General features: G+C 38.7%; 1 protein-coding gene across 1 annotated transcript in view; it reads right to left on the bottom strand.

Moving 5' to 3' along the window:
* LOC139711177 (DNA polymerase zeta catalytic subunit-like) overlaps positions 1-13606 on the bottom strand; it is a 40384-nt gene extending 26778 nt beyond the window's left edge. The window contains exons 1-14 of the mRNA XM_071623092.1: positions 13466-13606; positions 11557-11720; positions 10964-11150; positions 9449-9523; positions 8830-8911; positions 8294-8414; positions 6521-6727; positions 5505-5609; positions 4786-4879; positions 3984-4123; positions 3174-3290; positions 2577-2708; positions 1196-1324; positions 381-502 (exon numbers count right to left, since the gene is read on the bottom strand). Coding sequence (XP_071479193.1) covers positions 381-502; positions 1196-1324; positions 2577-2708; positions 3174-3290; positions 3984-4123; positions 4786-4879; positions 5505-5609; positions 6521-6727; positions 8294-8414; positions 8830-8911; positions 9449-9523; positions 10964-11150; positions 11557-11695 — 1650 coding nt within the window. The 5' untranslated portion in view covers positions 11696-11720; positions 13466-13606. The remainder of the gene's footprint in view (positions 1-380; positions 503-1195; positions 1325-2576; positions 2709-3173; positions 3291-3983; positions 4124-4785; positions 4880-5504; positions 5610-6520; positions 6728-8293; positions 8415-8829; positions 8912-9448; positions 9524-10963; positions 11151-11556; positions 11721-13465) is intronic.
* Between the last annotated feature and the right edge of the window lie 3854 nt (positions 13607-17460).

Below are 17460 nucleotides of genomic sequence, written 5' to 3'. Positions count from 1 at the left end.
AGACATATCTATGAGTTAATGTGGATTTATGTGATATATATAACTCAGTTTTTCATCAGAACAGATTTAGCAGTGCACATTTTCCTTTCACTTTGAAGTATAAGAAATGAGTAGGAAAACCAATTAATCTCAGTTCTTCTCAAATATCTGCAGCAAAAATACCCACACATCACAACCATCAAAAGTAAAAGTGAAAATATAACAAGGATTGAAGATCAAGAATTGCGGGATAAGACTGCATCATTGCGATGACAAAAAGCAGACAAAACACAAGTAGGTAAAACACTAAAAAGGTGTTCTGTCTGATGAACACAGTCTGTAGAAAAAATAGACTGTGTAAAATTGGTCGCAGAAACATGAAAGAAAGGAGCGTCGTTTGCAGACTTGCCTTCCTTTGGTGGTATATCAGAGCTTCCATCCAGCTGGGGCAAGTAATCTTCTTCCTCCATTGACTTCTGAGATCTCCCAGCACCGACATCCTCAATGTCCCCAATTAATCTTTCTAGCCTGTGAGCGCAGAACAAGAAACACAAAGAATATCATAGAAAGGTTTCACTAGCCTTCATGAATGCATTTTACCTCGATCATTACTGACACATCATCAGAGGTGGTTCTCCCTGGCACAGTCCGATGATAATTACATCTTGCCATCTGATCACATTATTTAAAGAAGAAATTAGATTTAGGAAGCTACAAATATTATTCATGCATATGTGAAAACCCTGGGTATTTTCAAAGTTATCCCACATTTCAATTCTGAACATTATTTGAAAAACATAGAAAAACAAGGTCAGTTAGTGATGTCGTGTCACCAAACATTTTCGTCATCGTATCAGGGCAATTACCCCCAAAGAGGACAATTACATTCCCCCCCTGCTAAATACTGGTTAGTGATAAGGTTAGAGGTTAAGGATTGGATTAGGTACAGGGGAAGGGGAAGGGTTTGGGGTAATTGTCCAGGGGGTAATTGGCCTGGAACCTAATGACACCCCTGAGGAAGAAATTAGCATGGTTGTGAATATGCAAAGACTGCCTCCAATTAGAAGGATTAGAGAAGTAATACGACAGATACCACAGAGGCAAGAACGATGGTGGTAGTACCCATAGAGTGGCATCTCTGCACTTCCAACTTACTGAACATCCTCTCCAGCTTGCGTCTCCCCATTCCCCATCCTCCCATCCTCATCGTCGCTACCAGCAACAGCAGCATCCTCATCCTCCTCATCCTCCCACTCATTGTCCACACCCAGCCACGCCTGCGACATCTCCTTCTCCTCCTCAGCCTCCAGCTCGGGACTGTCTTCTTCTTCCGAGTCTGAGATTTCTGTGACAAAGTAAAAAAAAAAAATAATAATGATAATAATTGTGTACACTGATCATGGGATCGATTTGTGTACAACATTACTGCGACGTCCCGCGAGCCGGTCACGCCATGCCGCGATATCTATCATGCATTCACCACAGGCGTGGGACAACGGAGTCATGGCGGGTCCTGCTGCCAAGCCGGATCCGTGCATATGTGGATTTCATCAAAAGTGGAATTTCTTGAAGAAAGCCTTTTCAGGTAGCCAAGTCACCTCAGTTTGAAGTTTGACAAGTCAAGTTGACAAAAACGTACAAGCATATAATTCCCAGCCCTTCCCTTTTTACATCACTCATAGTGGTAAAGTATTTTCGACAAAGAACTTTAATAGTGAAAAGAAAAGTTGTCATCAATGAGATAGCATGTTACAGCAAATGATAAAAAGGGTTAATAATAATCAAACCAGGGCAATTTTTTTTTTCTCTTTATAAAGTTAGAAAAACAAACTCAAATAACATAGTGCTTTTGATATGAGGACTTTGATATAGTTGCATTGGTCACAAAATCAATGCTGCTTTGATTATGATTTACACTGTCTGCCAGGGATAATACATCTTTGGTTCTCACGACTCTTCGCATTGTTTGGGGAAGATTGCTCATTTAGGGTTCGATTTGTTGGTCTCTCAGGCTCCTACCTAATATCAGTTCTCCTGTAGAAGATAACTCTGTAGCCCTACTTAGCCAAAGAAACCAAGTGACAAAGTACATAATTTATGTACACAGGTCACCCCCATTACAAGGAAATCTTTGGGACCAGCAGTTTTCTTTTGTTATATTGAAATTTTTGTTGTAGCAGAAAAAAGACTACAGTTTATAAAACACATGATTATGGAAAATAATCTTGAGTACTGACTTCTTACTTCATTATATTGAAATTATGTCATTAACGAGTTCATTAACCCTTTGAGGACGAGTCCCGAGTATACTCGGGCAGGTGTCTATGGGAAATGTGTGTTGTAGCAAAATCAGCCCATCCTCAATGGGTTAAAATGGCAGTGCACTGTATATTTTTCTAAAGAATGAGCAAAATGCATTTACACTGGCATCAGCGCTATTTCATGATGTCTTGACTACAATATCTTTCAGTAGGCTGAGTGTATCTGCTCAAAATAAGCATCCGAATACAGTGTGCCATATTCCAATCTAAAAAGACATAGCTCATGTATTTGTCACCTCATCCCTTTTGATTTATATTAGTGCTGTCTGTACTCACCAATTCCAGACGGCCCAGGGTGTTCTCTCAAGGACTGCATGCTCCTCCTGCCCGAAAGAGCCAAGTCCACATCGTCGTCCTCATCGTGGACGAGATCGACGAGGAGGTTTGCCAGCTCCTCATCTTGAGTGTCTGTAGCATGACACAGAGAATATGACATAGGGTGTGAAAATGGCTTTATCATACAGTACTTCAAATGTGGAAATTGTAGTTTACGGTGTATACCCAATGAAAAAAAAAAATCCTTAAATTGTCTAATTTCTTTAAAACACCTTAATTAATGGAAAATACAGCTAACAATTTTTCAATGTCAAAGCATGTATCAACACTGTTGTGAAATCACATGAAATTCCATCACTGCATGGCATACTTTTTTGTTGTTGTAATGATCCATCCTAATTAACTTTTCCTGTTTTGTTTTTTTCAAACCTGCCACTATAATCAATCCTTTCCTTTTTCTCTGGTAGGCATAGGATCGGATTGTTACTACTGGTGTCAAGGAGATACTGGTGTAAAAGGAGTTTCAACTCTAGAGATGAAAGGTGACACCCCATGACAGACTTATGTATCTGCTCTGTTTTAACCATTCAGTCGTACCTTGAGATTGAGACTGGGACAACCTCTGGGACGCCTCCAGAATTGACTGCACAAGCTCTTCATTGACGACTGGTGAAACATCCCCACTAAAGACCTGCCTCTGTGATGGTTCGCTGTCTGCTATATGTGAGGAAAGGGAAGAAAATGGTCATCACTCTGTACTTCTATCGGAAGAGATGGCTACGCAAATCATGTACCACGTAGAAGTAAAGAAATCTGACTTTACATTTTCAGCAGTACACAATTAAATGAACATTACTTGGAGATGGACAACCAGTCACAATAGTTAAGGTTTAAGCCATCTCTATTATGCTCACGCAATACAAACTGCTGGCCTAAAAGGGCGAAGGTCATACAACAATTTACATATGATACTTCTCAAACATTGCCTGTAAGCATAACACACTGGTGGTATCCAACTCTCTTCAATCTCTGTACAACGTACAGTACCTCACACTTTAACATGAAAAATTGACACTACTGAATACTGAGGTACCTTCAGCAAAGAAACAAAACAACTTATAATAGAAATGAATAGAATGTGAGAAGTACAAATATGGGATGAAAAATAAATACTTGGCAACAAACAACAAGAATAAATAAGGACATTGTTGATACAATGTCAGCGGCTTTAGAAAATGAATGACTGGGGGAACTGGAAATAGGACACAAGAAGGACAAATGATTAACTACTGCATAAAGCAAACATGGAAAAAATAACGATACTACAAACAAATGCATCATTATGTTGATGAAAATCATGGAAGGCAGACAAGTTGAAGAGATGAGAAGGAGATTCAAGAGTTTTACCTGGATTTTCAGACATGTGGATCTCTAGCTCATTGGCTGGTGTACAGGGCACATTCTGCAATTGGGAGGATGGAGGCCCCACCTCTTCACTGCTCTCAGTCTCCATGGCAACCTCATCACTGTCCATGATTTGGCTCTCCCTACACAGTCAATATTACAAAGAAAATCAAAGATATGCAAACATCTAATTGAGCTTCCTTCTAGGAGTAAGCACTACGATAGAAGAGCTTAAACCGTTGAGGATGAGCTGATTTTGCTATAACACACGTTTCCCATAGACACCTGCTCAAGTATACTCAGAACTAGTCTTCAACGGGTTAACTTGCTATTTTAAGCTCTTTCATCAGCGTTCCATAATCCATCTTAACTTGACCAAGTTGTAAAGTTAGCAAGCCCATTCACGATTAGCAATGTGCCTCAGTCCAACATAAAGGTCATGGTGACACAATAGGAAATAGGGGAACTAGGTAGTCTCTAGTTATTGACAATTAGTTTCCAGAATTATACTGTAAAAGTGGATATTTTCGCACGACTAATTTTTCGCAATCGGCCGGGTAAGAAGAGTTTCGCATGTTTTTAATTCCACGGGATCAAGATGTCAACTACTGGAACATATAGCAAGCAAAAATACTCGTGGGCTTTTATTTTCGCGCTAATTTCTGGTTGCGCGAAATACTCGAAAATTTCAACACCGCGAAAATTTCCCCTTATACAGTATGTGCATGCCGATAAGCACACGAAACACAGTAAGGGATAAGTGGGCCACATTGCTACCTCTTGACGGAATTCATCAGTGACTCACATTTCCTGAAGTTCTTGAAGCTGCTTGTCAACAATTTCTCGCAACCTGGCGTTCCAGTTCTCTTCAGCATTCAACAGGGACATCTCTCCACGATCTGAAGATTTGGAAACCATGATTTTGGCTCATCGTTACATCGGCACACAGATGAAATATTATGAATAGTACACAGTTTGGTAAGGGGGTGGGGGAACATAACCAAATGTCTGACTGATTAATCAAAATTATTGCATAAATCTGTACACCCTCAAATCCAGAATCCCTTATCAAAACAAATGATTATGATAGTGTAACATGCAAATTGCTAACATTTTTAATTACTTGGACTTAGGGCAACATAGAACAAGAAATCCAATGCACTTTGGTATCATCTAAACTAATTTTAAGTAAAGTCATTATAAATATTTCCAATTATAATCTTTTTCCACAAGACTCTTTTAATTAGATAAACACATGTATTACAAATAAGAAAATATAACATGCAAATTGCAAACATTTCTATTTATTTGGAATTAGGACAACATAAAATAAGAAATTCAATGTACTTTGGTACAAGTTGTATAATCTCCACTAATCTCAATCTAAATGCAAATATTGCAAGTGATATATATATATATATGATATACTGCAAGTAAAATGCCCATGCACAATCTAATTTTGATGACCCACAATGAAGTTCTCAAAGCAAAGGAGACACACTGATCAAAAAAGTTCAGTCATACCAGGAGTAGAGGGTGGTAGCAGCTGGTCCATCTGATTGAGCTGCTCTCGCCGCTGCCTTTCATCCTCCCAGATGCCCACCAGTCCTGGGTTCGTCTCCGCATTATCTGACAAAATGGATGAAAACCAGGCATAGAAATCAGATGCTGTTCTCAAGGTGCCGACATTGCTTATTGGGCTACGTTTTGTTTTGTTTTTCTTCTGCTTGTAGTTGGGGGCCTCTTCCCATTATCAGTGGCTATTTCAATTCTGAAGATTTCACAGTCCCTACTGGTGCACCCTTTGGTGGCTCTTTTTAGCATTGACTTGTTTTGATTCTCTCCTCCATCCCCCCCCCCATCTCTTCCTACTCCTCCTGCTCTTCTTTCTTTGAAATATTCTTTTCCTCCTCCTCCACCTCCTCCTTCTTCTTCTATTACTGCTACTGCTGCCTCTGCTACTAGTACTACTATTACTTCCTCTACTATTAAACATCACTACTGATAAAAACACTCAGACTAAAAGTTCTACTACTGCTATCGCTACTACTGGTGACACTAAAACTACTACTACTACTATCATTATTACCACTACTATTACTACTACTACTACAACTACTACCACAACTACTGCTCCTACTACTACTACTACTACTACTACTACTACAATTACTATATACTATTACTACTACAACTACTACTACTACTACTACTACTGCTGCTGCTACTACTACTACTACTACTACTACTACTATTACTACTACTACTACTACTACCACAACTACTGCTCCTACTACTACTACTAGTACTACTACTACTACAACTACTTCTCCTACTACTATTACTATTACTGCTACTACTACTATTACTACTACTACAACTACTACTACACTTTTACCACCACTTCTACTTCAGCTAATACTATTTCTTCTATTAATACCGCTGACAAAATTAATACAACATTGTACAACTACGTCTACTACTATTTCTTCTACTACTACTGCGACTACTACTACTACTCTTACTGCAATTTCTACTACCTTGCAAGTCCATCCTGTTGAGGATGTCTGCTGCCACAGCATCCACCTCCAGCTCACAGGTACTCTGTCTGGCCACATCCTCTCCCAGCAACTGGGAGGCGGGGATGGCCTCAGCATCCCAGTACTGGGTGCACACACTCATGCTGCCACTGCTGTGCCTCCGCCGCAGAGGTGTTGGGTGGTCCGGTGGGCTGTTGATTTGGAAGCCTGGTGGGTACGATCATATTTGCAAACCATAACATCAGCAAATATACATTTATTGCAGTATTTGAGTAATGAGATTTTGCATTCATATACTTCAATACCAACCAGTGACTGTTTTAAAGGTATTGTTTACCATTGGGAGCAGTGATTTAAGAAATATTTGAGTTATCACATTTGATGCATATGTGTTGGTTGGTTGTATCACAAAACATCCTACCATATAAAAATTTTGCAATAAAGCCTAAAATATAAGGAGATATCACTATTTTTCTGAGTAAAACGTAACTGAAGATGGTTTATTTTAGAAACAATTTTATTATATCTATTGTTCACATTTTGTATATTTAACAACACTTAACATTGTTTATACTGATTAAAAGAATGTTGGTTGTTTCTATCCCTAACTCACATTTAGAACTATTTGAAAGCACTAAAGCTATGTTTTTGTTTTATCTGCAAATAGTAAGTAATGCCTTTAAGATTCAAAGAAATACAAAATATATTCACTCCCCGTACATTGAGAAACAAGCTCTTATTGGTGGCCTTTCTCCACACCACTTCCGTGGAATTGGTGTGTTGAAATTTATTATTCACATTGTCTGAAGATGGTGAGAAACAGCCTTTCTTTTTGGATGTATAAAATATTCAAGCAAACCATACTAGGCACATGCCATGTGCTTTTTTAAATGCACTACATAATAAGTCAATTGCAATTAAGAACATTTATTCTCTGTAATAGGATGTTTGGGTATCAGTATATTATTAAAATTCAACTGAATTCTTCTGAAGGAATAAAAATTCATACAGAATTGGCCCAGCAGCTAAGGAGGAAAGATTTAGATACTGTCAGCATTATAATTTTGCAAGAAGTGGCAGAAGGGGTCCAAGAGCTGTTGGAGGGGTCACCAGGAGGAACAGAATGCAGAATGGGGGGGGGGGGGGGGGAGGGGCAGTGAAATTGGCAGTGACAGGAATCAGAGAGATAATTAGAGGGAAGTAGACCCAGTCTTACATTCCCCCATGGAGGCATGTAAGATAAGATGATGAGAAATGGCTCAGTATGATGGGCAGATGATTGTGGGAATTTAGAAAATATCAGAAAAATGGGAAGACATCTGATGAAGAGATGGAAGGATGAAGGATGATGGAAAGGATGTAGACTGTGGAGTGCACTATGCACAGGGCAGAAGGTGGACAGTCATGAGAAGAAGATGAAAATATAAATCCCTGGTGAGTATTCATGAATTAATGATGATAATGGTGATGATGATGATGATGATAATGATGATGATGATGATGATGATGATGATGATGATGATGATGATGATGATGATGATGCTGATGATAATGATGATGATGATGATGATGATGATGATGATGATGATGATGGTGAGGGTGATGGTGATAATGCTGCTGCTGATGGTGTTATATGAGGATGAGGGTGCTGATGATGATGATGATAATGATGATGATGATGATGATGATGACAATGATGACGATGATGATGATAATGATGATGATGGTGGTGGTGGTGGTGATGTTATATGAGGAGAGCATTTCCATCGTTACCTGTGGATGATCCTGGTGACAACATCTTCTCCTCAGAAGAATTGGATGCTTCTGACTTTCTGAACTTGACTGCGGCCAGGTTGAGCATGTTCATTCCATAGAGGTTGTAGTCAATCAGGAACTGCACATTTTTTAGCATGGTAATATATTACGATAATAAAGAACGAAAACTGTATCACAGAAAAGAACATATTAAAAGCAAAGAGAAGTCATGAAAAGTGTGCTTAATGTACTGATATGCCATCATGAAGAAAGGGCGTTACAGCAGTAAGCTTATTTATATACTTGGTAGTACAGGATTCAGGTTTCAAGAAGAATAAATACTGTACGACAAAATGACACAACAACATGTGCTGATAGACTAAAAAACCTACATGCTGTTTGTATCTGTATGGACAAATTGATTATCAGTCAATTGCGGTAACTACATTTAAACGAGGTAAATAGTAAGTTTGTGGTAGAATGTGACTCTCTGGTTTCCCTAAAAAATGGATAATATCGACGTACATCACAGATGTAATGTACATCATACCAACCTGAAGGTTGAATGGAACATGTGACTCGTGCGGCTGGAAAACCTTGTTCATGACAGCACCATTTTGGAGGAGCTCCACAGCTCTTTTGAAGAAGATAAACAAGAAGAAATAAACACAAAAACATTGAATATCTCACTGTTTAAAAAAAAATCAAATGCAATGCATCTTTACAGTGGGCAAGACAAACATTGTTTTGTTCATGATCAGTACTGTACTAACTGCCTCCAAGGGGGATCATTTTAGGACAACAGAAGTGAAGCAGATTAAGCAGCATCAACATTGTCTTTGCTTGCTGGCCATGATATTGCTTGAATAAAAGTGTGCCTCATACATGAAAAAATGCAGAGCAATCAGATGATACACACACACAGAAAAAGGGAAAACGCCCACATATGTACTGTATATTGCAAATCTGTTCTACGTGGAATTCCATGGTTACTACAATATTGAGGCACATCTCAACTTAAGTCCTTCGACACATAGAACATGATTCATTTTCCATTTACTATAAAGAAATCTTCTTAGAACCCCAACATTTTGGTGGATTGGGTTAATTTTTAACACTTCAGTGTTAAAGGTTGAATTCCAATTACACTTGATGATTTGTGCAATGTCTCACCTCTTCCGAACAGCAGGATTGTAGAAGTAGATTTTGAGAAATTGCCTTTCAGACTTGTGGTATCCATACAGAGGTCTGTGGACAGAAAAAGGAGAAGAACATAATTAATATATGTCATATTCACATCATACTAGACAAGAAAAGAAGTGGACATCCCTTTCCAAAAGTATAATTGAAGAGTAAAAGATATACTAGTCACTCTAATAAATCAAAACGAATGTAGGGGGTGCCGAAAGAAGTCATTTTGATGCAATGTCAAAACATGAAAATGAAAAAACCTTCACGCACTGGCATTTCAACATCTACATAGACGAGGTGCTTTCACAAATTCCAGAATGTTGACATGGGGCCGGATGCATAAACGCTAGCAATTGTTTGTGCTAGCCTTTTACTTGAATCCGTATGCATAAAAACAAGCAATTGCTTGTGAGCAGAAGCTTTTGCTAGCAAGCACAAGCAATTCCTTGCTGCCCCCAAGCAATTGCTTAGAGACCAAGCATTTGCTTAAAAACGTATGCATAAAACATACCTTTTACTTGTTCTTACTAGCAATTGCTTACGATTTTCCAAGCTCTGTAAAATGAGCTCGAGCTTTTGCTTAGCTGGGACGTTTCCTTTTGAGTATTATTTTTATATTCATAAAAGAAAGACCACACTTGTGCAGGAGTGGTATAAATCTACAAGAAATTACTCCTAAGTAGTGAAAGAAACCTTTTCGTTTCAAAAACGGAAATGTCCAGTGGTTAGCAAGCAAAATGTGATGAAAAACAGGTAGGATGTCTTACTTTGGTGGAGAGCAACTTAGGAGAACTCGCTCCACGTGCGATCTGGCACATCCGGGCTACTATAAGCAGTGATGGGAATCAGTCAGTACGTGTGTGTGTGTGTATAGATGTGTGTGTGCGTCTGTGTGTGCATTTATGAGTCTCATTTCATAGCTCCTTTGCTATGTCAGGAAATGTTTCCGCACACACGCCCTTTCAAATACATGCTGTCAAACTCGCCTTTGTTCTTGTGTTCGCACAGGCGTGACGTGCCTTTTGTTGAAAACGCAAGCAATTGCTTGTGCGGGACAAGCAAAAGGTATACACACAAGCAAAAGGTTATGCATATGGATTCTAATAAGCAATTGCTTGAGCTAGACGTTTTGCTAGACGAGCTTGTGCTTTTATGCTTTCGGCCCATTGGCTTTGTTTTTGGTCACTATTTCAAGCTCTCACTGAACTGCTTCCTATGCCAGTGGGATTCTCTCGGAAAGGGTCTTTTACGCGCCAAGTACGTTGGATCTGTGTGTTTGTTTTAGGCACATGTGCGCAATTTTGAAACCTGAATTACCCTCTCAGGGCTACTCAGCGGCTCAACGAAGCGTGTTGAAGACAAGTTGCAAATATACTCTGGCAAGCGTCTATGAGAAATGCATGTCTTACCACAATCGGATCGTCCTCAACGGGTTAACAATGTACAATACAATGCTCCTCCCCTTTAACCTTCAATGCTCCAAAGAGTAATACTCACAAGCCGGAGACGAGAGAGATCTTGAAGACATGGTGGACAGTGGACGCGGCTTTGCCCTGGGCCACCTGTAGGGCAGTGTCCAGGCTGGTGGCCATCTGGCGCATGTAGTGGTCAGCAGGCTGAGTGCCATCGTAGGGAATGTAGATGTAAGGAAACACGCCATGTACGTGCAGACAAGTCTTTTGGCCTTGTGGGAAAAAAAGCAATGACAAGAACAACATCAACAAGATGCAAAACACATCACCAGGGTAGATTGATATCTAATGGTATTAAAGATGGTTTGACTCAGATAACATTTTATGTGCCAAGGGACAACATATTTTAACATGATAGTTAACCCGTTGAGGATGGTTTGATTTAACTACAACACGCATTTCTCATAGACACCTGCCTGAGTATATTCGTGACTCGTCCTCAACGGGTGAACAGCTAACAACTTTCTGTTGATTTGTCAAGTTTTATTCAAAAAACACTTGGTTGCTGGTTTGAATTCTCATTAACTTATTTATAGCAGTTAGGCTATATTCTAATGTACAAGTGTATGCTCATGTGACATATTAGCAGTGTTGTCATTCATCTATTTCATATCTTACCCAATGGTGTAGACCCAAAGACGCGAATCACTGGTACTTGATTGACATCAGCTCCTCTAAAGTCTGACACCTTCACATCCAAATCATCGATGGGAGTGGACTGATAGTGGTTGACTGTAACTACCCGCACAGAAAACATCTTCCTGATTGTTTGCGATTCTCTCCTGTGTGTGAAAACAACAATTATGTGTTTATCATTGTCCTTATTAATGCATTGTATATGCCACATTGACACATATAATTTATAATATCATTACAGTGTGCTGACATAAACATAAACAAACCTCATTATCGCATGTTCTGGTATGAAATTAAGACATTGCTCAGGATAGTACAGGCTGTTTTACTACAATGCTGCATTTTACCTCAGCAATACGTTAATATTTGACATGGAAGACAAGGCTGACTTTATTAGAAGGTTAATATACTAACTTTTTGACAAACTTGTGATTTTTCCTTCATCAAATGGTACTGATAGTCCATGGAGTATTCAGGTAACATACAGCAGTTTTACATTGTAACATGATTCTGGGGGGGGGGGGGACATTCAAATAGCACAAATGTTATCAATAAAATGCTTGCAATAAAAGGTACCCGTACACTTGCCTTGACTTGACATCACTCAAACACATAGCAAATTGAAGTGTTATGTAATCATTAAGATATGAATTTAATTTCTTTGTTGTTGGGTGAAGACTTTACGCATTAATCTATTTCCACTCTTTGCAATAGTTGAGAAAAATAATCTGTAGAAGTTTTATTCCAGAATACAATGATCATTATAAATACAGGTAAGACGCATACAATTGCAAATTCTTTTTTTTTCTTTTTCTTTTTTTGCTTTCTTCTTGAGCTAAGAGAGTCACGGCCTTGCATAGATTTCACATGCAAGCTATACTAGAATATAAATTTTACAAACAGACGTGCAGTAGTATGTAGTAGTAAAGGCTCCATTTTTCTAGTAGTAAAGTATACAGAACAGTGTACAGTACTGTAGTAAAGGCTCCATAGGAAAAATTATTTCATCGACTACTGGCAAAATGCATTGGTTAAACCTAAACATCTATAGAATCAGACTGGAAGATTTTTTTTTTTTTTTTTTTTTTTACTTGCATCTTATAGGACACTTAACACTTCACATCCTTTGTGACACACACACACACCCTTTCATCTGCAAGAATCTTCAGGAGTGAAGGAGGCATATTAAGAAGAAGAAAATATTAAAGTTTATGACATTCAATCAAATCTGGTGTGATTAAATTGCAATATTGTACATGTAGATAACTTTAAACTTTTAAATTTACATATTTTTTTTTATTTGTCTAGGCCTACCTGTATAGAAAACTAGGTTAGGTACAAAACCAAATTCTACAAAGTCAAAGGTGTATTAAAAGTAAATATTGTCATCTATCTTCTGTGAATGTGCTCCTAAATACACTTACGATTACATTTTGAAATTAATATTGATATTACAAGTACAAATACCAATGTCGTCGACATCGCGCATCGCGTCAAAATTCAATATTTGAGTAAATTTAAAAGGATTCTGGAATCTATGATAAAGCAGATGTGACTTAATATTGTCTTCATACAGCATTAATTTACAGGCAGGCCACAGAAATTCGAAACAAGCATAACAAATTAGCGACTCGTAATGGTGTAAAATGGTCAACAATAGTATGCTCAGCACCAGTTTGCTTTTAATTTCTCTTACGAGACCCTACGTATTTAGCTAGTTTGTTAGGGATCATCAGCGATTGGCTTTCGTTGTCGAGATAATTTTACAGTAGAGATTCTACCCATTTCTCTAACGCGTATTAGCACATATGGGACTGGCCACGAAAGATAGTCTGCATTTTTAATTACCTTGATACTCCAGATCATATTACATACGTTAACGCATATTTACCTTAGTTAAGAGCCCAAGATGATCTCAAAACTACCAAGTTGGCTTATCCATTGGAGGTTTGCCGTGAAACATTCACATTTTGGATGCTCGGGCATGTCAAAACAGGCCAAATTCCAAAACAAACTCTCCGGCTGAGTTCATTGTGAGTCATACACACTACTACTGACGAAATGTCGACGATAGATGGCGGGCAATCAATATGATCTGAATCTGTCGTGCAAGATGCAATGAGAGCCTAGCTCAGTCCCCAGTCCGCATACACACGTCCAGCTGTTGTGTTGAATGACCGTATGCGAATTTTCACTACCAACCTCAGACAAAGACCGTATCAGCTACCCCAATTTACCTTTTATGGGCAAAGAAGAATTTGTAGAGGGTATGTGAATTCCGACTCGTAAGGTCGGAATATGTCTGATTCTCGGGAATCAAACCAGTGTGTGTCGATTTTCTATATAGCTTCTCTTACCGTTTCACGCATTGTATTAAATCATTATCATTATCAATGTGAAAAAGATAGTTGAATATAGTGTAGACATTACACGCGCTGATTGGGACGAAAGATGTCGCTGCTATTGTTTCTGTTTTTCTTTGTCTTTGTCTTCCGTAACAGCTGATACTCCAGATTCCAACAAAGGGACGGACCATCTTTAGCTTGGTGACGTCACATTTCCGCCAATTAGCGTTTGGTTAAATTGGAGGGGGAGCTTATTCGGCGCGACGCCTGTGTACCTAAAATCAAACAAAGCGGATATGAATTATTATAAACATAATAATATGTTTATATCAAAAAGCGTCTTTGCTAATACAGGTGAGCACATACAGGCGCATGCACGTTCATCTTGATATCAATTCATGTGTTGCTTAGTTTCTACATATTTGTTTTTACATAGGAATCGTGTGTGTTTTAGGCCCATTATTGCACTTGTACAATCTGTACGATTACGTATGATGAGGTGCATTCGTATATTACATACAAATAGTTCGTTTAACCCATAATTGCTACCTGATATGCATTTTAGGCCTACAGGATCAATTCAATTTCAATTCAATTCAATTTCAATTCTATTCTATTTGTTCAATTCCATCTAGAAAACAAATCACAGAAATTGTAATATTGGGTGAAGACAAGAAATCAATGATTACACAAACATGACAGATAGCTAAAAAGAGTTAACATATACATGAGGTGGAAAAGATAGAAGTCCTGCTGAGAAGCAAAGCTTGTAAATTGCAGAAACTCCTATTTAGAGATACAAAAAAAAAAAAAAAAACACCAGATACACAAGACTGGAAAATTCAGCCTGAAAAATAAAAATAAAAATAGGCCTAAAAGTAGGCCTAAACCGTATTTATTCAAATGCCCATACCCCAATTATAATCTCATTCTATTTCACGTACATCCTTTTATTTCCTCATGAAATGTCGTTTCATTTTAATTTACTTACCTCATTCACTTCATCTTACTTCAATTCTTAATGATTTCTTTAGTCATTTAATTACCATATGGATTTTACCCATACACTTAAGCATCAACCTCTTTAAACCCACCGCGCGCTGCAGTAAATAGCAGTAAAAATGGTGTAATTTCCTCCTTTCTTCAACCATATCTTCTGATTCGATCGGCCTAGTTCACCACCGGAAAGAGCATTAGAAAATTTAACTTTTCTTCTTTATGATGATGTAAAAATTAAGATTTTTTGTTGTTCCATTGCACCGTCATTTATTGCTCACTTTTCATTAATTTGGTCAAAATTTCTGTGGTATCGATCTTTCTTACTGAACTCTTCCGACTATATCTAGCGGTTTCTTGCCGGGAGTGGGCTATTTTTCATCACCGGAAAAAGATTGAAGTCCTTCAGGTTATTCTGAACAGTTTGATATATAAAGCATTTCCATTGGATGAATAATACCCCCGTCAAAAGATTAAACCAATTGGGAGCTTTGTCTCATTTTGGGAAGTTTGCTATGAGTTCCGCGGAAACCGGAATTGCACTGATTTACGTGTGTTACGTTGCCCACCGGTTGTGTTGCCTCCTGTCTGGCTCGGGCATAGCCGCAAATTTTGGTAAGTTTAACTTGTTTCTCTTTAATATTATATCATCAAAGTTATACCTGTTTATAAATAAACGTTTGAGGAACATTGTAAAGTATGTTGAGCCTGATGGCATGCACAGAATCGTTAAAAGGGATGATTGAATAAAATCCATAATTCTTTCGGTACGATGTCGTTACACTGAAATCTGCAGGCAGCCAGCGAACCGGGTCGTACCATCCTTGCTCAGGGGAAGTCAAGGGGTTTCAATAACGCGGATCAGCTGGCTGCGCTTACTGGGTACTCTCAGAACTCGTGCATTGCATGCATACAGAAGGAAAATAATTGTATTGAACTGTGTGTGTGTGTGTGTGTGTGTGTGTGCATTTGTATGTCTATATTAATGATTCATCATCTTTCTTAATCTTACTCATTTGATCGATGAACAGGCTTAGACTTAGTCCTAGCAGCGGCGGATCCAGGAATTCCCTAATTCTAGTAGAAACCTCTAAAGCCTAAACTAAAGGGGGGTGGGGCTCACTTTTTTCCATCGTCGGCTGCCATCAGCAGAATCTCCAAAATCATGCTCAGTGGGGGGGGGGGGGGGGGGGGGGGGGGGGAACTTTTTTCCCGTCACCGCACACTGACTAGCAAGAGAATCTTGAATGAAAATCATTCTCAATGGGGGGGGGGGGGGGGGATAGGCAACACATTTTCTTTCCGTCATCTGCCATTTTTCTAATTTTTTTTTTTTTTTGCTAAAAAAAAAAAAAAAAAATCAGAAAAATTAAAGGGGGGCGCGCGCCGTTTGCGCCCCCCTGGATCCGCCACTGGTCCTAGTAACATTGCTGGAGTAAAGTAAGTAAAGTATTTACTGGGGAGGGGGTAAAAAAATGTTTATCCCGGCTTCCCATCCCATGCTAATGATTAAAATTAAGGTAATGTTGGGTCTAACGTTAATTTGGATCGAAGGATTCAACTTGTAAGAGCCTGCACTGACACTGCATTTCCTTTTTTTCTCTCACTTTGGTTTTAAAGAGACTCTGGGTCTGGCTTTCTTTTCTGTTTGTTTGTTTTCTTGTTTTCTTGCATCACTTCAAGGGAATAAAAGGAAATTCATTTGGCTGCAAAGCAAATTTACATGTATGCAAAATAATTACCTAAAAATGCAATTTGAAAAAATTCTGTGTAGCCTATAGATCTACTGTTTTCTCTTCGGCCCCCCAAAAAACCCAACAACAAAAAACACGATTTTAGCCCCAAGCCAAAGGAATTTGAGACAATTTTCTTTTTTTCTTTAAAAGTCATCAATAGACAAAAACAATTTCCTTTTGTTTTATATATCACAGACAGACCTCCACTGCCATCATCCTCTACTGCGGCTCATGATGTTCAGTCGGTGCTCAGCCAGAGACGAAATACAGTAAACCTCGGATAAGTCGACGTCGAGTGAGTCGAAAATCACTTAACTCGAAGCAAAATAAAAAGTCCCGATTTTTCCCTATGTATTTTCTCTAAGAAATATTTGGATAAGCCGAAGTACGAGAGTCGAATTTCGGCTGTGTCGAAGTAAAACATTCAGTCCCTTTTGTACAAAATATACGTAGTTTACATCACTTGAGCCGAAGAAGATTTGTCTGGCATTCTCATTACATTTAGAAGAGAACAAAAAAATCGGCATGTCGCAGAACCCCGTTCCTGGCCTGCTGCAGGTAAGCATGCACACTCACCGTACCGCTCTGCACGCATGTCGAATACATACACATGTATACTAGTACATGTTTACACACAGCACATCGATCCATATACCCGGTACTTTATCCATACACACAGCACATCCATACTTTATCCATGTCAAGCCAGAACTCCTTGGTCAACCAATCGCTGCTTTAATATGTTAGTGACAGGCCAAGTGGGCGGAGCTTGTTTGTGCGTGCCTGGCTGGCTGTATAGTTTTGTTCAA

Source organism: Diadema antillarum, unplaced genomic scaffold (assembly GCF_040938485.1).
Source record: "Diadema antillarum isolate AM-2024a unplaced genomic scaffold, OU_Dant_1.0 seq00001621_RagTag, whole genome shotgun sequence".
Classification (NCBI taxonomy): Eukaryota; Metazoa; Echinodermata; class Echinoidea; order Diadematoida; family Diadematidae; genus Diadema; species Diadema antillarum.
This window is presented reverse-complemented; position numbering and strand designations above follow the sequence as displayed.